Source organism: Pseudogymnoascus destructans, assembly GCF_001641265.1.
Source record: "Pseudogymnoascus destructans isolate 20631-21 unplaced genomic scaffold scaffold_25, whole genome shotgun sequence".
In the NCBI taxonomy this organism is placed as follows: Eukaryota; Fungi; Ascomycota; class Leotiomycetes; order Thelebolales; family Thelebolaceae; genus Pseudogymnoascus; species Pseudogymnoascus destructans.
The window spans coordinates 534,512-557,695 of NW_020167544.1; the positions used below are offsets into that span (position 1 = coordinate 534,512).

Below are 23,184 nucleotides of genomic sequence, written 5' to 3' on the forward strand. Positions count from 1 at the left end.
CAGGCAAATGAAGTGCTAAGCAAGCGCCGGAGAGCTAAAAAAACACGACTACAGCAAGGAGGATCACTTAGTCAACAGGTAGCACAGGAGCTACAGGACGAGAGGGACGTTGTGCAGCAAGTAGAGCAAGAAATAAGGGCAAGTAGTGGTCGGAAGCCAAGGGAAGAAACCCATGCACGTCGCTGTGGCAAGTGTGGTGAGACTGGACACAATGCGCGCACTTGTCAGATTGTAATAGACAGGTCTGAGGAAGAGGACTCCGAGTAGTTTTAATTAATTTATATTGTTGTGGTGGATTTATCACAATTCTTATGGGGTAGTCGCGATATTTTGGCACTTTTGCTTGTTTGGCACTTTCGTTATACATGCACGTTATGCAAAGCGACCTAAAGTTACCCCTTTAAGTTGCAAGTAGGATCTATTCTGTAGACTACTATAAGCTATGTCACCATTTATAAGGTGTATCTTCACAACATGATATCTAAGTTAACTTATAGAAATTAAGTAACCTAAATTAGTCCTTGTTTAACATATACTCAACCTAGCTGCTAAAGGAATTTCTCCTTAGCTCTATATTGTTAAAGATATAGCAAATTGACTACATCTAAGTGAGGCTTTCACTTATCTAGGGCTTTCGCGGTACATGTACGTTATTGATGCTAACACATGATGCATTAACGTCCTCCACAAGCGAGTGTCGCATACAAGTGAGTGTCGCACGCGACGAACACAACGCGCTCCTTATGTGTACTGCAAGATGCCTCAACAAGTTGATATTCCATCAACTAATCTTGAAGGTAGAATATATATTGCTATCGAAGCTATTAGATTACGCCAATTTAATAGCATTAGGGCAGCTGCAAAGGCCTCAAATGTCTGTCCTAAGCTACTTGAGAGGCGCCTAAAGGGAATACGCCCACGACGCGACATTACACCAAAAACTCAAAAACTCACTTGCTTGGAAGAATCAGTTGTTATTCAACATATCCTCGACCTAGATTCACAGGGGTTTTCGCCTAGGCTTCGTGCTGTTAAAGATATGGACAATCAATTACTCGCATCTCGAGGTGTGGGCAAGGTTGGAGTTAATTGGGCTTCCAACTTTGTTAAACGCCATGTTGAGCTTAAAACAAAGTTTAATCACAAATACGACTATAAGAGAGCTCTATGTGAAGATGCAGAGCTCATAAAAGCATGGTTTACACTTGTACAAAACACTACTGCAAAGTATGGAATTACTGATGCAGACATCTACAACTTTGATGAGACGGGTTTTCAAATGGGCATTATTACAACAGCAATGGTTGTTACAAACTCTGAACGGCAGAATTGACCTAAAGCAATTCAACCTGGAAACAGACAGTGGGCAACAGTAATTCAAGGGATTAACGTGCAAGGATGGTCAATCCCACCATTCATTATTATGAGTGGGAAGAACCATCTCTCAACATGGTATGATGAAGATATACCACAAGATTGGATTCTCGCAGTAAGTGAGAATGGATGGATGACAAATGAACTTGGATTTCAATGGATCCAACATTTTCATTAAAACATCGTACAGTTGGTGCACATCGCCTGTTATTCTAGATGGCCATGAGAGTCACTATTCTCTACCGTTTGAGCAATATTGTAAGGAGAATGGTATAATATTGCTTTATATGCCTCCACACTCATCTCATCTACTTCAACCGCTTGATGTTAGTTGCTTTGGACCACTTAAGAAGGCATATGGACGGCAAGTTGAGAGCTTAATCCGGACTCATATAAACCATGTTACGAAAGTTGAGTTTCTTCCTGCCTTTAAGCAGGCTTTCACAGACGCAATCACAAAGCAGAACATCTGCAGTAGTTTTCGAGCTACAGGGCTAGTTCCATTTTGTCCTGATGTTGTGTTGTCACAACTTGACATTCAACTACGGCCTTTAACACCACCAACCTTTGAGGATGCTTCATGGGAACCTAAAACACCACACAATCTAATAGAGCTAGCAAGTCAAATGTTACGACGGAACAAGAAGGCTGGCCAACTACAGGACAGGAAGGAGGGAGGTCGCATGAGACCGGCCCTGGTACCTGGAGGGGCAGCGGGGAATAGTAGTTCCGAAAGTATCACGTGACGGACTCGCAGGATGATGAGAAGAGTCCTAAGAGTCCAGGACTCCGAGGACTCGAGTGAGTTCCCAGGAGTCCACTAGGCACGTGATGGACTCGCAGGATGATGAGAAGAGTCCTAAGAGTCCAGGACTCCAAGGACTCGAGTGAGTTCCCAAGAGTCCACTAGGCACGACGCCACTATATAAGTAGATAGTATTTCCTTAGATAGGAGCTTCGTGCTCAACTCAATACAGTATTTGTTATATACTAGTAACGTGTTACTTGAAGCCTTTGTGTCTGATCCCCTGCCTCCTCTGATAAGTAAACCTTTACGCAAGAGAACCTCTGTGTCTTCTATCGTTTAGAAGTCAGCGTTACACTTTGAGCACCACTTCTACGAGGTACCGGCTTACACACAAAGCAACATGTCTGTCGTCAGTTCGAAGGGGAAAACCCCCACCACGCCAACTTCGTCTCAGAGGTCTAAGCCTGAGAATGAAGAGATGCCCGATGCACCCACCGTCAACGAACTCAAGGAAACTCTACGCGTCAAGTTGCCCGACACTTACTCCGGCAACCGAAAGGAACTTGAGGTGTTTTTGCTACAGGTCGAACTGTACCAGCACTTCAACGACGAGAAGTTTCCCACCCAGGAGAGCTATGCCCTGTGGACTGCGTCCTACCTTAGGGGGGAAGCCCTGCGATGGATCGAACCATTCCTCAAGGACTATTTCAAATATGAAAGTACCAATGGAAGCATGACAACTACGCAGACTATGTTTGGCAGCTGGAATGGATTCTGTAAGGAAATCCGACGCATGTTCGGAGACATCGATGAGATTAAGACCGCAGAAGACCATCTGTTTGCACTTAAGCAGACTGGCAGCGCCCTCACATACTCCACAGAATTCCAGAGATACGGCAATCAGACAGGATGGGACGCCAGCGCACTCATCAGCCACTACCGACGTGGGCTGAAGAGCCATATACGTATGGAACTTGCCCGTTTGGAACAACAACCAACGGACATGGTAGCGCTAATCGAACATACGGTCCGAATCGACAATCGACTATACGAATTCCAGAAGGAACGTCGGACCTATGACAAGCCCAAGAAAAGTTACCCCTACCGGGGAAACGAGGGCAGACGACGGGATCAACACCCGCGAGACAACCGTTGGGCGGACCCAATGGAACTCGATGCCACGTTCAAACCTGGACGACCCCGTGACCCTAAGAAAGACAGACAATTCAAGGAACGACTCTGTTTTAACTGCGACAAGCCAGGCCACATGGCCCGAGACTGCAGACAGCCAAAGAAAGGGAACGGCGGACGCAAAGTTGGCAAACAACTCAATGCCACCTGGACAGGACAGTTGAACGCAACGTTTGTGAGCAAACAGGACTGGGGAATAAACGGCGAAAGCACCCCAGAAGACGAGAGCTCAGATGAAGGGTCGGAGGCGGAATCGTTCACCGTCTCGGAACAGGAGACCTTCGATGAACTCGCACCTACGGAACCAATGAGTCCACGGTGCAAGAACGTAGTAAGACGCATGGCAAAACACGCCCACGCGAAGATTAGGGCCGAACGAGACAAGCCCAATGGCCAGAGGAAAATCCCCATGCTTAAAGACCTCTACGGGAACCTGTTACAGGGACTTCCGTTAAAGTGCAAGGTGGACGACTGCAAGGATGACCTCTGGAGATACTACGACCAGCTAACGAATACCCGCAGGCTGCTTGGCACGTCCCAAGACGTAGCTAAGTTGGAAGCCCAAGAAGCGGAAGAACTGGAGAAAGATGTCGAGCATATGGCTAAACTGAAGTATATGAAAAGCGTCGAACTTTACTACCAGGACCGCAGGAGAGCCCTGAAGAAGTACGACGAGAAAGCCAGAGATATGCTCCGACGGGAAAATGCGAGACCCACTCCACGCATCGAAAGGAGAGCCATGGAGCAACTAGACACGTTCTCCACGCCTCCGAGGGAAGATAGTGCATGGGTGAGAGGACAGCGGGAACTATCAACGACAGACGCAACAGAGACTGATCATCCCTGGCACGCGTATGTCTACTGGGAGTATTGCAGCGAAGATGACTGCAAGCTTCACTGGAAAAAGAAACACCAGAATCAGTTGTTTCCCCGATCCTCGCCCAGGATACACTTCAGAGACGCAGAGCAAGTTCACGCCCTCAGGCGAAGCCAGTCTGAAGGAGACTTGCCTATCAAAAGCGAACAGGTATACAAGAAATACCCACATCTGCTAGACGAAGCAGAAGAGCGAGGGAAACGATCTCCCCAAGGACCACCATTGGAAGCGGATGAATACTATCCTTCCTCGGACGAGTCAAAAAACTAGGAGTCCTCGACGGTAGGCCACCGGCGAGCGACATGAAGAGGCCTAGTACAGACCAGCTATGCGCCACGACGGGCAGCATGCAACTATATGTGGTCGCTAAGATACAACAGCGACACCTCCGAGCAATGATTGACTCAGGAGCGACGGGCAACTTTATGACAAAGAAAGTAGCAGACACGCAAGGTTTCAAGACGCAATTGAAAACCGAACCATACCCGTTAATGGTCGTAGATGGAGAGCCCATCTCGACTAATGAAGGAATGGTGACCCACGAAACGGTCCCATTGGAAATGGTCATGCTACACGGGCACAAGGAAACGATTCAGTTTGACATCGTGCACATGGACAACCATGCGTGCATCCTTGGTGTGCCATGGCTCAAGAAACACAACCCCCAGATCGACTGGTGGAACGAGAAAGTTGTGATGAGCCAGTGCGCGTGTGAACAACGGACGGACACGCGACAACGGGAGAAACCCTCCCAGGGCCGGAAGGAGTTATGTGCAACCTCCGAGCTCGATGACCTAGCCCAGGCATCCTCACCGACGAGTATACCGGTGGAGTACAAGGAATACGAGCAATTATTCCAGGAAGGCCCTAAGAACGAGGCGCTTCCTAAGCACCAACCATGGGATCACGAGATACCCCTAGAGAAAGACAAGAGTCCACCGTTTGGACCAATATATCAGCTATCGGAAAAGGAGCTGAAGGTACTTAAGGAGTACATCGATGATAACCTAGCGAAAGGATTCATCAGACCATCCACATCACCAGCAGGAAGTCCGGTGCTTTTCGTACCAAAGAAAGACGGCTCCCTACGGTTATGTGTGGACTATCGAGCGTTGAACAACATCACAATCAAGGACAGGTATGCCCTGCCGTTAATCAACGAACTACACGATAGATTTCAAGGAGCAAAGATCTTCAGTAAGCTAGATCTGCGAGGAGCATACAACCTGATCCGAATCAAGGCTGGGGAAGAGTGGAAAACAGCATTCCGCACCCGCTATGGCCTATTCGAGTATCAAGTCATGCCCTTTGGGCTAACAAACGCACCCGCATCTATGCAACGACTGATGAATGATGCTTTGCACGAATACTTAGACATCTTTACCATTGTCTACCTAGACGATGTCCTGGTGTATTCAGCAACCAAGGAGGAGCATGTCAAACATGTCAAACTCGTCCTGAAGAAACTAAAGGAGTACAGCTTACTCCTCAAACCAGAGAAGTGCGAGTTCCATAAAAACCAAGTCGAATTCTTGGGTTACATTATTGGAACGCACGGCATCAAGATGGACCAAGCAAAAGTAACGGCAGTGTTGGAATGGCCAACACCGACCACGGTCAAGGAAGTGCAAGCCTTCCTAGGCTTCGCCAACTTCTACCGAAGATTCATCTCGGGATATTCCAAGGTAGCTCAACCACTCACGGAGCTTACCAGAAAGGATCTCGAATTCAAATGGACGGACAAGGCAGAGGCTGCTTTCCAGGAACTTAAGACGAAGTTCACGGAAGCACCTATCCTTGCTACATTTGACCCTGCAAAGAAGATCATCCTCGAAACGGACTCTTCTGACTTCGCAATTGGAGCATGTCTGAATCAACCAGACGAGAACGGTAAGTTCAAACCAATCGCGTACTACTCTAGGAAACTGTCACCCGCGGAACTCAATTACGACATCCACGACAAGGAGCTACTGGCTATTGTCGTTGCCTTTGAGCAGTGGCGAGTATATCTTGAGGGACCCACCTACCCGGTGCAGGTATGGACGGATCACAAGAACCTCATATACTTCACCACGACCAAGGTTTTAAACCGCAGACAAGTCCGCTGGGCAGAAACCCTCGCAGCCTACAACTTCACGATAACCTATCGCAAGGGCTCCGAGAATGCAAGAGCAGACGCTCTCAGCAGACGGACCGACTACGCCGGCCCAAAGGAAGAAAGACCTAGAGCAATTCTGAAGAAAACAGATGCAGGAATACAGTACAATGAGTTACTAGCGACGATCTCAGTCATCGAAGATACAGAACTCGAGGAAAGACTCAAGAAAGCTTACGCAACAGACGAATGCGCCAAGCGAGTCTTGTCCAAAGTCGAAGGCAACTTCGCCATCGACGAACAAGGATTGATTCGATACAAAGGGTTAGTGTATGTCCCAAGTCAAATGAGACGCCCGCTGGTGCAAGAACAACACTCGTTACCAGCACACGGTCATCAGGGAGTAACACGAACCTTCGAACGAATCACCCGACACTACTACTTCCCAGGTATGAGGAAGCAGGTAGAGACAGTGGTAAGAGAGTGCGACATTTGCAGCAAGTCAAAATCCAATAGGCATCTGCCATACGGACAACTCAAGTCGACACCAGTACCAAAAGGAGCGTGGAAATCAATAGCTTTGGACTTCATCGTCAAGCTTCCACCCTCCAAGGACCCGTTAACAGGAATAGAATATGACTCTATCCTCGTCATCACGGAAAGACTCACGAAATATGGGAAGTTTATACCATATCTAGAAGCTAGCGATGCCGAGGCGCTCGCATATACCTTTATTCGAGTCATATTAGCCGATCATGGGATGCCAGAAGAAATCATCTCAGATAGAGACAAGCTCTTTACTTCGAAATTCTGGAAATCATTGATGGCGCTACTGGGAACAAATCATAAGCTGTCAACAGCTTTTCATCCCCAGACAGACGGCCAAACAGAAAGATTAAATCAGACCCTTGAACAGTACCTGCGAAGCTATGTCAATCATCAACAGGATAACTGGGTTCAGATCTTACCCATCGCACAGTTTGCATATAACAGCGCGATGACAGAAGCAACGAAAGTCTCACCGTTCTTTGCCAATTATGGCTACCAGCCAGAAGCATATAGGCAACCAAGACCGGATGAATCACGAGCTGAACAAGCCCTGATCGTGGTGGAACAACTGAAATCGTTCCACGAACAACTTGCGACGGACATCCAATTCTTAAATGAACGATCCGCCGCATACGCAAACAAGAAGCGCAGTATGGAACCTGCCTTCAAGGAGGGGGATAAAGTATACCTACTCCGGAAACATATCAAAACGAAACGACCAAGCACAAAGTTGGACTTCAAGAAATTGGGACCATTCAAAATATTGAACAAAGTCAGCTCAGTTAATTACAGACTGCAGCTACCCAAGAAGTCTAGACTACACCCGGTATTTCATGTCTCACTACTGGAACCAGCAAGAGGAAATACCCCAATTGCGACCGACACCGAACTCCAACCCGAGAATGAGATAATCGAATATGAGGTCGAAGCGATCCTAGACAGAAGGTTAGTAGGACGTCGAGAAGAGTTTTTGATAAAATGGGAAAATTACGAACCTACGGATAATTCGTGGGAACCAACAAGGAACATCAGCAAAGAACTGCTGGAGGAATATCGACGCCGCCATCCGCCAGCCATTGATCCCAAGATGCAGGGGAGTAGGCCAGTGGATCGGAGGAAGCGAGGGCCCCGGTCACAGATGAGGAGGCAGCGCTAACTGCCTGTTCCTCAGCCTCAACAGCGTCACGCTTCTCAGCAGCCACACGTTCGGCCTCCTCTGCCGCATCAAGCTCGTCGAGGGTTTTCAAACCTCGCCGGAGCATATCTTTACCACGGGTTCGGATGAGGCGTTTCTGCTTCCGCAGACGAAGTAACTTCGAAAGGGTTTCTTCCTCTTCGCGATCCAGGCGATCCTCCTCCCGTTCGAGCTTCACCCAGTCGGGATGCTCAGGACCCATACAGTCACACTTTTCTTTCAAGTTGCGACGAACGCACTCGGCGCACCGCCGTGAATCATTTGGAGACGACACGCAAGTAATGTTTCACCTCACGCAGTTCGAGCAAGAATCCATTTCGGGTAGTTCGTATCCGTGGTTCTTTATTCGACGGACAAGATCGTTGCGTTCCTGGAGTTTGCGGGCAGTGTCAGTAGGCATGTTGCATGTTGAAGGACTTGCTGAGGAGCAGCAGAGTCCCGGGGACATGGACGTACTTATAGGATTCGAGACGAATGCCCAGGGGAAGGGAGCGAGTGTTACGACGGAACAAGAAGGCTGGCCAACTACAGGACAGGAAGGAGGGAGGTCGCATGAGACCGGCCCTGGTACCTGGAGGGGCAGCGGGGAATAGTAGTTCCGAAAGTATCACGTGACGGACTCGCAGGATGATGAGAAGAGTCCTAAGAGTCCAGGACTCCGAGGACTCGAGTGAGTTCCCAGGAGTCCACTAGGCACGTGATGGACTCGCAGGATGATGAGAAGAGTCCTAAGAGTCCAGGACTCCGAGGACTCGAGTGAGTTCCCAAGAGTCCACTAGGCACGACGCCACTATATAAGTAGATAGTATTTCCTTAGATAGGAGCTTCGTGCTCAACTCAATACAGTATTTGTTATATACTAGTAACGTGTTACTTGAAGCCTTTGTGTCTGATCCCCTGCCTCCTCTGATAAGTAAACCTTTACGCAAGAGAACCTCTGTGTCTTCTATCGTTTAGAAGTCAGCGTTACATCAAACTATGCATCTTAAAGATCGCATTATATGCCATCAAAATAGCTCACCAACTCCTATTAACAATGCGCTAGACCAGTTGTTAAGAGGTGTTCAAACAATGGTGCATTCTGCTGTTCTAATGAAGGCGGAAGTTCAGGCCTTACAACAAGCAAATAAAGTTGCAAGTCAGCGCAAAAAGTGAAAAAAAAAGCATATACAACAAGGAGGGTGCCTTACAATTCAAGAAGGGCAGGATGTAATTGCTCAGCTAGCTGTGGAAGAGCAGATATCTCAAGAACTATGACAGGGTGGCGGGGTTGAAAGACAGCAACGACGTTGCAGAATGTGTGGTAAGACTGGGCATAATGCTCGCACATGTCAAAGGGATTACGAAGATACTATAACGTGGTTGTACACCGAGTCGTGGTTGTACACCAAGTCGTGAATGTCACCGAGTCGTGAACTTTTCCCTACTTAGCTACCTACGAACTTCAACACGTGTTTCCTCCACAACTACCAATGGAAATCCAAACCCAAGAAGCGCGAATCATTCTAGCTATTGAGGCTCTTCAAACATGTAAATCGCTTAATCGCAGGTCTGCATCAATACTATATAAAGTGCCTTATTCTACGCTTACTGATAGAATGGCCGGCCGACCTTCTCGACGCGAAACCAAAGCCAATAGTCTTAAATTGACTGAGCTAGAAGAGGAAGTGATTATTCGAAATATATTGGATATGGATGCACCTCGGCTTGCTAGTGTGGAGGATATGGCAAATTATATCCTTGAATCGCGTGGGGGAAAGCATGTTGGAACCCCTTCGAGCAGCAAACAAAGCTCTTAGCAAACGCCGGAGGGCTAAAAAGTCTCGTGTCTGTCAAGGGTGTGCACTTTCTGTAGGGGATGCACATGATGATTTGTCCCAAAGGGCAGTTACGGAGCAAATAAATCGCGAGAAGCGCTCTGGAGGGGTTGGTAGGAATGAGGGGCAACCAGGTGTACGACATTGTGGCACTTGCGGGGGGGCTGGCCATAATGCACGAACTTGTCAGGAGGTCATAGAAGTACTTAGCTCATCAGATTCTGAATAGTTTTAGTTTTAATACATGTTGTGGTTGTTTAATTATACCTTACAGTGGTGGGTATAAAAAAGTTTCACGACTCGGTGACATTCACGACTCGGTGTACAACCACGTTAGAATAGGTGTATAATTAATTTAATTGATTTTCTAGTCTATAGTTGTTGTTGTTAGAAAGTTTGTTATGATCTGTCAATTGCGTGCGACACTCACTTGTATGCGACACTCACTTGTGGAGGACGTTACACATTAGGTCACATTAGGCTTCAAACTTTGTCAAATGCTATAAAGAGCTCTAGACATGCTTTTAGCACAAATACAATTACTAGAGGGCTAAGTGTAAAGATCTAGAAGTTATCTATAGTTGGTTTGAGCTTGTATAGAACACAATTATAAAGTATAGAATTAACAACATGGATATCTACAACTTTGATAAGACTGGGTTTATAATAGGTGTTATCTTAAAAGGTGCGCCGGTCGCCATGGTTGGAGGAGGGTTTAACGCCTTCAACCAGCCAGAGGGCGACGCTGGTATAACGCCCTCACCAGGATCCCCGGTTCTTGGGTCCGAGGTATCCGGAGCGGCTTGAGATGGTGCCAACCAAAATCAAGGTCATGTGACCATATTTTAAACCTTAGTAACTTTTGTAATAATGGCTCTAGAGCTTAATACTCTTAGACTATGATTCCTTATTTCATAATCTAATATATATATAAATGCTACTAGTACTAGCTTTGTTTTACAAGAGATATTAAGGTTTAAACTTTTACCATATAAATATTAGTATGGCAAAACTTGAACTATAAACAACTTATTAATAGATTTACAGTACTAAAATTTTGTATGGTAAAATAACACGTGGCAAGTACGCATCAGGAAACTGCGTATAAGCTTAGACAGGTGGGTAAAAGCAAAGAAGGTATAGCCTAGTAATTAGGAATGGGTTATACTAATCTAGAGTGTTAATTCTTAAGGTTAGGTAGTGCTGCCCTTCATCATTGTTATAGGTAAAAACCACCTTGTATCTTAGTTTAAGAATAGTGAATTTCTAAGTGATTAGGTAATTGCTGTTACTGAAAATGGCTAGACTATAAACAAGAGAGGCATGGATTAGATTTAGCATTTCGAGAAGCATACAAAGCCCTAGAGTGTCAGTGGTTATTGCCTCTTAGTCCTTAATGGTCATAAGAGCCACTACTTAGATGAGTTTAAGGAGTACTATAAACAACACAATATTATAACTCTCCACCTGCCTGCTCATTCTTCCTATATACTCCAACCACTTGATATTAGCTGTTTTGGCCCTTTAAAAAAGGCTTATAGTTGGTAAATTGAAGATATGATATAGGCTTATATTACTCACATTACTAAGGACGACTCATTGTAACGCTGACTTCTAAATGATAGAAGAAACAGAGGTTTCTTGCGTAAGATTGACTTAACAGAGGAGGCAGGGGATTAGACATAAAGGCTTTCTAAGTAACACGTTATAGTATTGTAAAGAATACTATATTAAGTTGAGCACGAAGCTCCTATCTAAGAAATAACTATCTACTTATATAGTGGCGTTGTGCCTAATGGTATGATGGACCGTTGTGGTCCATTATGGTCCTGGCCCATGAAGGACCCCTATGGTCCTACATAGACCATCATGGTCCTGCGTGGTCCATCATGGTCCTGGCCTATGCTAGACCCTTATGGTCTTGCGTGGTCCATCACGTGATATCTGAGTTTGTCTTCTCCTTCTGACCAATTACTATGGCTTCCCATATGCAGCTTCCTAGCTAATCCCTTTCCTAACGCTAAGGGTAGGGTGAGCCGTAACACTATCCCCCTTACCCGCTAGTGTTATCTTGATCACTTAAGTAGGTGGGATAGATGTATGCTGTGTTGTTAAGGCCATCTTATTTTTTCATCATGCATGACTGCCTATAGCGCAAAGAAAAGACTAGAAGAAATCGCCCTTGCCCTTCGTATTGACAAATCTAGTGAAGAGATGTCTCCCTGTAGATTATGCGTTTGGACTAAGAAGCGGTGTGTTATGTCTGGTCCAAAATCCACCCTACCACTTATGCCAATCCACGCGGCGGCGGCGTGGATTTACGCGATTGCGGTTGGCTGAATTTTCGCGAAAAGCAGGTCTCCCCCTGCGGCGTGATCCCCTGCGGCATGGATTTCCCGGTGCATGGGCTACACCCTCTGCACAGTGTCACGCACGATTAAAAATCAGCTTATATACTTTGCGTGATAGAGGGCATCCTATACCTCGTGTACTAGGGCCGCAGGAGCATTGTGGTCACCATGATGAGTGAGTTTACATATGATGCGAACCATTTGGTTGTGGTCTGCCGAGCGCAACAAGTGTATACAGGCAAACCGTGTTGCAGCACTGGTGTTGGCAGAGTTCGGATGATGGGTAGCGCATGGACCAGGCCATTTTGATCAAGGAGGAAAATGGGATGGCCAGTGCGCATAGATGTATTCACAAAGGGTTAGCTACACTGGTAGATTGAGCTCCCATCACATCTCCAACATCTTCCTCTCTATGCGCGGCCAGAGATGGTCACCCTGCTCAATGCAGCCGGGATTCTCGTTTCGGACGAGTCTCAGCCAGACGTTGAGGTCCTGCCATGTAAGGGTCCTTGTCACCCTACCCCTTATTATGTCGCGGCCACGGGCGTGGCATCAAGTTGGTGCCAGAAAATTGGTCTGTGCGCAGCACCACACAAAAGATGCTACGAATGGCACCAACTCAAAACTCCACGGCCGTCGCTCCTACAGCTACGCTGATATGGGCAAAGCTGTGCACAGGAGACTTACGTATCATATAAGCCGATAACTGATTGAATTGCTCACCAGCTCGTAAAGTTACAGGCGTTTGAAGTTGGGCTAGGTTTTGGTGGGGTCGGCCATTTTCCCATACAAAAATGAGGCGTCTCGGCAGAAATGGCACCAACCCAAAACTCCATGGGCGTAAGAGATATAGCTTAAGTTCCTTAGTATAAAATGTAGCGGGCGAGCTAGAGCATCTAAAGAAGCTGTGTACGCGTGTCTAAGGGGACTATGTGTAGAGTTATGAGTTTTAAGAGCCACCTCCATACAAAACCACAGTGTGTGGGGCCCTTAGGTGGGTCTTAGGTGGGTTAGTCATCTAGTGGGCAGGGTGCAGATGAGCTTATGGGAACGTCTCTGTCATACTGACATTCGTTGCACTCAGTTTGCTATCAAACTCAAGAGCAAACTTAGAAATCTCCTCCTCAAACCTACAAGTCACCATACATATCTTGGCTTATCACACCAACAACAGAAGCAATACTACTCAACGATTGCTGCAAACTCTTCTACTACATCTGTTTATGCTACATACATCACGGCATATCATTTGAACACTCATTGAACAAGTTATTAAGAAAATCTCCTCCTTAAGGGGGTGGGCCAATACTACCACATGGCATATATCTACCAACTAGAGGCCTAGGAACATGAACGATAGCTCTAGAAGCTTCTACAACCCTCTATGATTCATTACACGTCATCGCTCCTTAGTTACCCACAAGATTGGTTAAGTTATGACATAATTTATCTATAGGTACTCTGACCTTGGACCTCCTTTTCACTTCCTATTGGCTAGGAACCCAAGAGATGGTTCTATGGGATTCTCTTACGTTCACTACATGATTAGCAAGCTAGTTGTGGGTCGCACTTGATTTCTAATACATTTACCAAGCCTGGTTAGTCATCGAAAGTCATGGAAAATGAGAGAACTACACTCCTTTGGCATAAATAGGATTGCCCTTTCCTTAAGAAATGGCAAGCAGGCAATACAGTAAATCGACTAGCACATACTTCTACTTCCAAGCTTCCAAGCATTGATCTTGTTATTCTCTGTTTTTGAAAAGTCACTACCCCTAGAAGCGGCCGTATCTGTAGTGCAAATTGGGAATCCCCACGCGAGCGACCCCTGTCGCTCGCGCGCGCACGGGCCATTGTGGAGCGATTATTGTGCAGCAAATTGGGAGACCCCCGGGACGGCGCAGGCGCATCAAGCACGCATACAGAGCATGCAACGAAGGGCGAATAGCGCACACACACCGCTCGCGCAAGGGAAGGATGGCGGCCAGCTTCTCCTACCTCGCAACTCACGGGGTGCTGCTCTGCCGCGACTGCGGGACCTGCCTCATGCCCGCGCGCGCCAGCCAGGAGTGGCACCTGAGGCACCCACCCCACGACCTCAAGGGGCCGGAGCTGCGCACCCTGCTCGACCTCTTCGCGACGCATGAGCTGCGGCCCCCGGGACAGGTCGCCCTGCCAGACCAGCCCTGCATCGCCATCGAGGGACTGCGCCGCCATCCGGCATTCTCCTGCATCCTCTGCGACGACGGCCGGCCGACCCTGACCCGGTCCGGGCCGGCCATCAGGGCGCACGTGTCCCGGGAGCACGGGCAGAAGCCGTCGCAGCAGAGTGAGGGTGGCGCGTGGCAGAGATGCACGGTGCAGACCTTCTTCGCAAAGACCGAGCATGTCCGGTACTTTGTGGTTACAGACGACGACAGGGCGGAAGGGGACGCAGCTACTGCCGCCATCGCCCTCGAGCCGCAGGAGCAGGCCTTCTTCGACCTGGCCGACGCGGACGTGACCATGGTAGCGGACGACATCAAGACGGAGGGCAACAAGGTGCACGGCTTCGACAGCCACCCCTCGGCTGCGGTCCCGTGGCTGAGGCGGACTGGCATCGAGAACCACGTGCGGGGCCTAGAGAAGGACGAGATGCACGCCTCCTTTGCGCTGCCGAAGAGCGCAGATGAGGGAGAGCCCGAGCTGTTCCTGATGCTCGAGGTCATGGACGAGATCCTCGCTGAGGTGCACGGCTGGTGCTTCGACGGGCCGGACTGCATGCTGACGTGGCCGAGGCAGCTCGCGCTGAGCCGCTTCCATGGCGCCCCTACCTCATCGGCACCAGCCAGTTGCAGGGCAGGCAGGGTGCGCGGCTTCGACCCCAAGAAGGAGCCATCCACACTGCGCACAAACTTTGGGTACTGGAAGCAGTTCATGGCGTACTGCTACCGCGTCGCCTACTGCGGCAGCCACTTCACGCCACCTCTGAGCGCGGACCAGGGCAGGCGCCCCGAGGACCGGATCCGGCTGACGGACGAGCAGACGACAGCTTGGGAGGCCGCCCTGGAGTGCGCTGCCGACGGAGACCGCTTAGCGCTGAACGACGCCCTCCGATCCCTCTGCATGGCCCTCGTCTGCCACGAGTTCGGCGGCGACCGCTTCAGCTCGCCGCTCCTCAGCTTCTGCGCGATGCTGAGCGTCAAGCCACGCACCAAGTCGTGGAAGGAGCCGGGCAACTTCAACAGCTGCCTGTCCGGCCTGATCTGGGCTGTGCAGCTGCTCATCTTCAGCACGGCCGCATACCTCGAGAGGTCGGGCGCCGGCAGCACGCTCGAGCACATCAACAGCATCTGCGAGCAGTACCTGCGGCCGGACACGGAGACGCCCATGGGCGAGATACTGGGCTGGCGCCTGCTGCTGTTCGCGGTGTCGAAGGACGGAGTGGGCTCGCACCAGGCGCACTGGGACGAGGACGAGCAAATCCTCACCTACAGGGACGTCGACCTGAACATGGACGAGGTGCAGCAGCTGCTGCTGTCGGAGTTCAGGCAGGCGCAGCATCTGCTGCACGGCGAGCTCATGTTTGGCGCAGCGGGCCTGCCACGGATGCGCGCGTGGGCACTCAAGGACAACCTCGACGCCGACAACTTTAGCTGGCACTTTGGCGAGCACCGGGAGAACGCGGCACTGCTGAAGCTGCTCGCGGGCTCACTGCGCAATGTCATACGGGAGTCGCAGTCACTCCGAGCGTCATTCCTCGACACCACTGCTGCACCTACTGCTGAGGATGGAGAGGATGGAGAGGCTGATGCAGGGGTCACGAGGGTCATGTGGCGACAGAAGGCCATCGACCAGTACGAGGCCGTCGCTGACGAGTTCCTCAAGCGGCTCCTCGTCCTCATCCACATGGCCTCGGGCCAGCCGCTGCGCGAGAGCGAGCTGTTCTCCCTCACCTGGCGCAACACGCAGTGGAGGCGTAGCGTCTACCTCAAGCACGGGCTCGTGATGCTGCACACCACCTACCACAAGGGCCAGCAGCAGACGGGCAGGTTCAAGGACAACATCCGCTTCCTGCCAGCCGCCATCGGAGACCTCCTGCTGGACTACCTCGTCTACATCGTGCCGCTCCGCCAGGCCTTCCTGCGCCAGTCCTCCCCACGCGCAATCATGTCCGCGTACCTGTGGTGGAAGGACGGGGCCGTGTGGGCCGACAACCGGCTGACGCGGTGCATGGAGCAGGCGTGCGTGCGGGCCAAGGTGCCACGGCTGCACATCGCCAACTGGCGCCAGATGACGGTCAACATTGTGAAGACCAAGTTTGCGGGCGACCTTGCGTGCTTCGAGGGCATCGGGGCCGACGACGACGATGAGGATGCAGAGGAGATGGAGGATGACATCCGGACCATGACGAGGCAGCGGAACCACAGCACGCGGGTGGTGAACCGCAGCTACGCGAACCAGCTGAACGCGAACTTTGGGAATGTGTGGGATGGCCTCATCCGTCGGAACCTGCGCGCGTCATCCCTGTGGAGGGGGCTGTGGGATCTCGACACGGTGCTCGGGGATGCGGTCGCAGCAGCAGGGAAGAGGAAGCGCGAGGCGGCAGAGGTGGCAGGGTCCGACAGGCCGCGGATGCTGAAGAGGATTGCCGTGGGCGTGCACCGGCCGCGGAAGAGGTGGTCTGCTGCAGCCCTGCTGAAGTGCGCGAGGGGGCTCTACCACGACGACAAGCTGCAGTGGAAGTCGGCCGCACAGGAGCGGGCGATGACGGTCGTCATGTCATGGACGGAGCAGGTCGTCGTCATCCTGGGCACCGGCGAGGGGAAGAGCCTGCTGTTCATGCTGCCCTGTGTCCTGCCTGATGCGGGCGTGACGATCCTCGTGCTGCCGCTCGTGTCCCTGCGTGGCGACCTGCTGCGGCGTGTGCAGGAGCTCGGGATAGACCACCTCGTGTGGGCCCCGGGCGAGGAGCGGGACGCACCGCTGGTGTTCGTCACGGTCGAGGCCGCGAGCACGTCTCAGTTCCGGGCGTATGCGCACAGGCTGGCCGCGACGCAGCAGCTCGGCCGCGTCGTGATAGACGAGGCGCACCTCACAATCACGGCGTCCGAGTACCGTCACGCCATGGCCGACCTCGCCCTCATCCGCAGCGTGCGCACGCAGTTCGTCTACCTGACGGCCACCCTGCCGCCAATGCTACAGGCCGCGTTCGAGAGGCAGAACAACCTCGTGAAGCCAAAGGTCGTGCGGGCCTCAACGAACAGGCGGAACCTCTCGTACCTCGTGCAGCGGGCCACAGGGCAGGGGAGCCTGCTAGAAGAGGGCGCGCGGAGGGCCAGGGACGCGTGGCGGGCGAGCGGGCTGCTCGACCAGACCCGAGACAAGATCATACTCTACGTGCGGACACGGGAGGAGGCACAGGACCTGGGCAGCCTGCTCCGCTGCCCGGTCTACACCGCGATGGCCGGCACGGCAGAGGAGAAGCAGGAGCTGCTCAGGACGTGGCTCACAACACCCGAGCTGCCATACATTGTGGCGACGTCGGCCCTTAGCGCCGGCTTCGACTACCCACATGTCCGGCTCGTCATGCACCTGGACGAGCCACGCTCCCTCGTCGACTTTGCGCAGGAGTCCGGTCGGGCTGGGCGCGATGGGAGGGAGGCATACTCAGCCGTGCTCCTGCCGCACAAGTGGCAGTCGCAGGCGGGCAACGCCGGTATGGATGTCGAGACGAGGGCACTCTACCGCTACCTCGAAGGCCGGGAGTGCAGGCGCACGTGTCTGAGTGCGCACCTCGATGAGGCATCAGAGCTTCGGCAGTGCGATGGCACCAGGGATGATGTGGCGTGCGATGTCTGCAGCAGTGGCCCCAGCCCATCACACGTGCCCCGTGACGATGCCACAGAGGCAATGCCGCACACAGGGAGTGCAGCCATCCACGAGAAGCGTCGTTTGGCATACCTCGAGCTCAGCCGCTACAAGGAGGACCTCCTCACCGTGAAGGGGACGTGCCTGCTCTGTCGAGGGCTCGGGGAGCAGTGGGACCACCAGTTCACCAAGTGCCACCAGCGGTTCGACTTCTTCAGGGCGCGCGACCAGGCCAGAAGGAGGGGGCAGGGCCGCGGGCCATGGATCTCAGCTTTCGCGGCGTGCTACTGGTGCTACAACCCACAGTCGGTCTGTCAACGTGCAGACCCGGCCAGTGGCCTCGAGCAGTGCAGGTACGCAGACATCGTGATGCCGCTCTGCTACGGCGTGTTCCACAAGACTGGGGGCGAACAGTGGCTGCAGGAGAGGTTCGGTGAGCAGGCAGTGAGGGCAGGGGCAGCAGGGGCGTTCAATGACGTGGATGTGTTCCTGTCATGGTGTGGGCAGGTGGCCGAGTTTGCAGGTGGGAAGGGCATCTGGGGGGTAAAGATCGCAGCAGCAGCGCTGCTCGAGTTCGAGGCATATTAAACTAGCGAATGGGTGTTCGACTGGTAGCGCCATGTATTTATAATATAGACTGTAGCCATAGAGCCATATTAATTATGTCGTGAGTTGAGAAATATTATTCTCTGCAATTTAAATAAATTGGAACGGATTATAATAATCACACTCCTCGACGAGATATGAACTGCATTAAATTACTGACGATGACACATACCACCAATACATATGATCTTATTACAGCAATATAAGCTGTATATTAAACGTCGAACTCGAGATGTAGGGTTGACATCTTTTTAAGGTTTTCGCCTAACCGCGTTTGGTTGTGACACTCCCGAACATTGATCGTTGCTATGTTTAGGGCATGGGCTGCCCCCTCCCCATCACCCCCAATTAATCGGAAGCGTTTATAGACCCCCATAGCTCGAATACCAGACTAGCCCTTGGGATATTTCGAGGCAATACTCTAGTTCTGATACTCGTACGATTATCTTATAATTACATACCCAGGTGAGACTGGCAAGGACGAATCCCAACATGCAACTCCCATGTCCACACCACTGCCATGGCCTCTCCCGACCAGGGTTAGAAGATGGGGCATTTTTTAACTGAGATCGCCATTTTCTTAGCGAGATGCCATCAAATCCATCCCCCTTTTCATGTAACTGCGTAGCCCTCGCCCAGACGAACGCAGCCATGCTCCTCCCGGCCTCGGATCTCGACGTTTTTTTTTTTCAACCCAATTTTGATGGGGTGGTCAGTCATGTGAGTTGCCACGCAGCTAGCGGGCGTGGCTCGTCTCAGTCTATATCAGAACTTCTACCGTCAAGTCCAAACTTAGTCCTTTACACATTTTTTCCTTCTCGCGCGGCAACCACCCGGCATTTCTTCACACTTTCTTCACGCCAGCACACAGCTCAGTCTCGAGTGGCAGAGGGGCACACCATCTTGTGTCATCTGTCTTTGGGGATCCTAGACTATACCATCTTATAGTGAGGTACCATCAAAACCTGAGCTCGCGCAACAACCACCCAACATTTCTTCACGCTTTCTTCACGCCAGCACACAGCTCAGTCTCGAGTGGCAGAGGGGCACACCATCTTGTGTCATCTGTCTTTGGGGATCCTAGACTATACCATCTTATAGTGAGGTACCATCAAAACCTGAGCTCGCGCAACAACCACCCAACATTTTTCCACGCTTTCTTCACGCCAGCACACAGCTCAGTCTCGAGTGTCAAGAGGGGCACACCATCTTGTGTCATCTGTCTTTGGGGATCCTAGACTATACCATCTTATAGTGAGGTACCATCAAAACCTGAGCTCGCGCAACAACCACCCAACATTTCTTCACACTTTCTTCACGCCAGCACACAGCTCAGTCTCGAGTGGCAGAGGGGCACACCATCTTGTGTCATCTGTCTTTGGGGATCCTAGACTATACCATCTTATAGTGAGGTACCATCAAAACCTGAGCTCGCGCAACAACCACCCAACATTTTTCCACGCTTTCTTCAAGCCAGCACACAGCTCAGTCTCGAGTGTCAAGAGGGGCACACCATCCTGTGTCATCTGCCTTTGGGGATCCTAGACTATACCATCTTATAGTGAGGTACCATCAAGACCTGAGCTCGCGACACCATGCCACCAGTACCCTCCATCCAGAAGCGCCACCAGCACCACACAGCCCACTCGCCATATGAGTGGAAGGAGAGGAGGGAGTTCTCCCATAACTGGAAGGCCAAGTTCCGCGGCAATGCCCGGGTCATCACCACAGACCTCGCCTGGACCAACCTCATCACGCCACCCAACCCCAAGGTCACCACCACACTGGAGCAGGGCCTCGAGCTCAGCAAGCACCTCACGCTGCTCCAGGGCATCCCCAAGGATGGTGGGAAGGATGGCCTCGACATCCAGCCCGTCACCGTCTTCAACTCTGCTGACAAGGACCCAGAGCAGCTCCTCGTCTACATGAGGGGGGGGCTGAGCCTCCCGGACAGGAACAAGGACCTCTGCCGCCTCATGGCTGGTGCCATTGAGCAGTACACGGAGCTCGCGCCACCCCCAAGCCCAGCAGTGACAAGAGGCACGAGATGGAGCAGGCCAGGAAGGCTGAGCGCGAGGGGAAGAAGTGGGGAGTCTACCACCTTGGGTTGTGGCACGCCACAGGCCAGACAAATTCGCCTCCCACCATCTGCTCTGACATGCGCAGGACTGGAAATGGCTTCGGGGCCACCCTGGCCCTCTACAAGAAGATGGCCCCCTCGCGCAGACCATTGGGAGGCTCTTCCAGGAGATCGATCCCAGGGCCTACGAGCAGTACAGGCAGAACTACCTCTGCGAGTGTGCAGCCACGCCTGAGCTGGAGGTCTTCAAGTTCAGCAACAGGAGCTGCTGGCACTGCCTCGCGATCCTGATAAACGCCCAGGTTGGGCCACACAAGGACAACCACGATGTGCTGGATGGCTGGGTTGCGATGGCCTGCTTTGGAGAGTTCGAAGGAGGGGAGCTGTGCCTGCCAGCCCTTGGTTATAAGATTCCCTTCCAGCCAGGGGATGTTGTCCTGTTCCGCTCTGCAGTCCTCGAGCACTGGATCGCACCCTTCGAGGGCACGCGCTACTCCTGCGTCTTCTTCACGAAGCAGAGCAACTGGCAGCCAGGTGAGGAGGAGTAGGGAGCTTGTCCCATGGCATTTTCGAACTCACGTTCTTGCAAGGACTGTAAGTTGACAGCTGCGACCGATGTAAATGTTGCTGACGTCTCTTGTGCAGCTTTGCAAGGGGAACAAATTGACGTACTCTGATTGTTGATCAGACTTCAGATGGTGGAGACATTCCGGTTCTAGTCGGGCGATGCATGGGAGGGGTGGTTGGGGGGGCATGTTATAGGATGGATTGTAAGAACCTGACGCAGCATGCAGACGGTGCGTTCGATGGCGTTAATAAAAGAGATTTGCAAGACGAATCAAATGACGTCCTCCGATTTGTGATATGAGTTGAGACGGGTGAGATATTGCAGATTTCGCTGGGGCATCAGTGGGTGTGGTGGAGCACCTACTTTGAAGGATTATAACTTTTGCAGCTACGGTCGAAAGCTAACGTTCGGTATCGTCATTGAAAGAGATTTACAAGAGGAATCGAATGGCCTCTTACGATTTTTGATACGGCTTGAAACAAGTAAGTTATTTCGGATTTGTTGGGCCGGGCCCAGGAAATGGGGCCCCATGGCAACATGTGAGAAGGATTCCAACTTTTGCAGCGACGGCCGAAACTTAACGGTCGGCATCGTTAATGGAAGAGATTTACAATGGGAATCGAATGGCGTATCCCGATTTGTGATCCGAGTTAAAATGGTGAAGATATTTATGATTTAGACGGGCAGCAGTGGGTAGGGGGCAAAGGGGTTCTACATATGAGACGTGGTATAACTTTTGCAGCGGTGCGCAGAACTCAACGTTCGATAGCGCCATTGAAAGATAATTGCAAGCAGAATCGAATGGCCTCCTCCGATTTTTGATACGAGTTGAAATGATTGTGTTATAACGGATTTCGATGGGTGATTAAGAAGAAGAGGGCATGGAACGGGAAGTGGTATAAAACCCGGACCGAGAGGCAAGGCGTAACGTTCGATGTCGTAATTCAAAGAGATTTACAAGGGGAAGAAAATGGCGTCCTCCGATTTCTAATACGAGTAGAAGTGAGTTTTATTGCGCGGATTTAAACGGATGGGTTGCAAGGGGGCCAGTGGACCTTAATTTTCGAAGGCCAATAACTTCTCAATCGACAGACGGAATCTAACGTTCAACACGGCAAATAGCGCGTTTCAAGAGAATAAAATGGCGTACTCTGAATTTCAGTACGATTCAAATTGGGTTGGTTATTTCGGATTTTGGTGGGTGGTAGGTGACAGGGGGTGGAAGGGAGGCATAGTTCTTGAGGGGTGATAACTTTTGAAGCGACAACCCGATCTTAACGTTCGTCATCGTCAATGATAGAGAATTACAAGGGGAATCAAATGGCGTCCTCCGATTTTGATACGAATTAAAACGGTGGAGATATTCCGGATATGGTCAGGCGGAAGGGGGGAGGAGGGTATGTCAGATGAGGGGCTATAAGTATTGCAATAGGCGGCCGAATTTATCGTTCGGCATCACGTCTGAAAGAGAATTTGGAGGGGAACAAAATAGCGTCTTTCATAATTTTGATATGATTTGAAACGAGAGAGTTATTTCGGATTTAGACGACTGGCAATGGGTGGGGGGGGCAGGTATAAGGAGAGCAATAAGTTTTGCAGTAAGCAACAGAATTTATCGTTCGAGGTGGTATTAAAAGAGGATTGCAAGGGGAAGGAATGGCATCTTCGTATTTCTGATACGATTTGAAACGAGAGAGATATTCCGGATTTAGACGGGTGGTGGTTTGGGGGGGTTCCAGGAAGACCGATTTTTATCCCCAAGTATAACATGTGCAGCAACAGACAGAATTTATCGTTCGACATCAGGAAATGACGAGAAATACGAGGAGAAGAGAATGGTGTCTTTAGGGTTAGGGTTACAAATTGAAATGGGTGAGTTACTT

At 50.9% G+C, this 23,184-nt stretch overlaps 1 protein-coding gene across 1 annotated transcript; it reads left to right on the top strand.

Annotated features, from left to right (window-relative positions):
* Positions 1-10,476: 10,476 nt before the first annotated feature.
* On the top strand, positions 10,477-10,635 carry VC83_08258 (uncharacterized protein; the record flags this gene model as incomplete). The annotated part of the gene is made up of 1 exon (XM_024471813.1): positions 10,477-10,635. A coding segment is annotated over one exon (159 nt), but the record flags the coding sequence as incomplete, so codon positions are not given.
* Between the last annotated feature and the right edge of the window lie 12,549 nt (positions 10,636-23,184).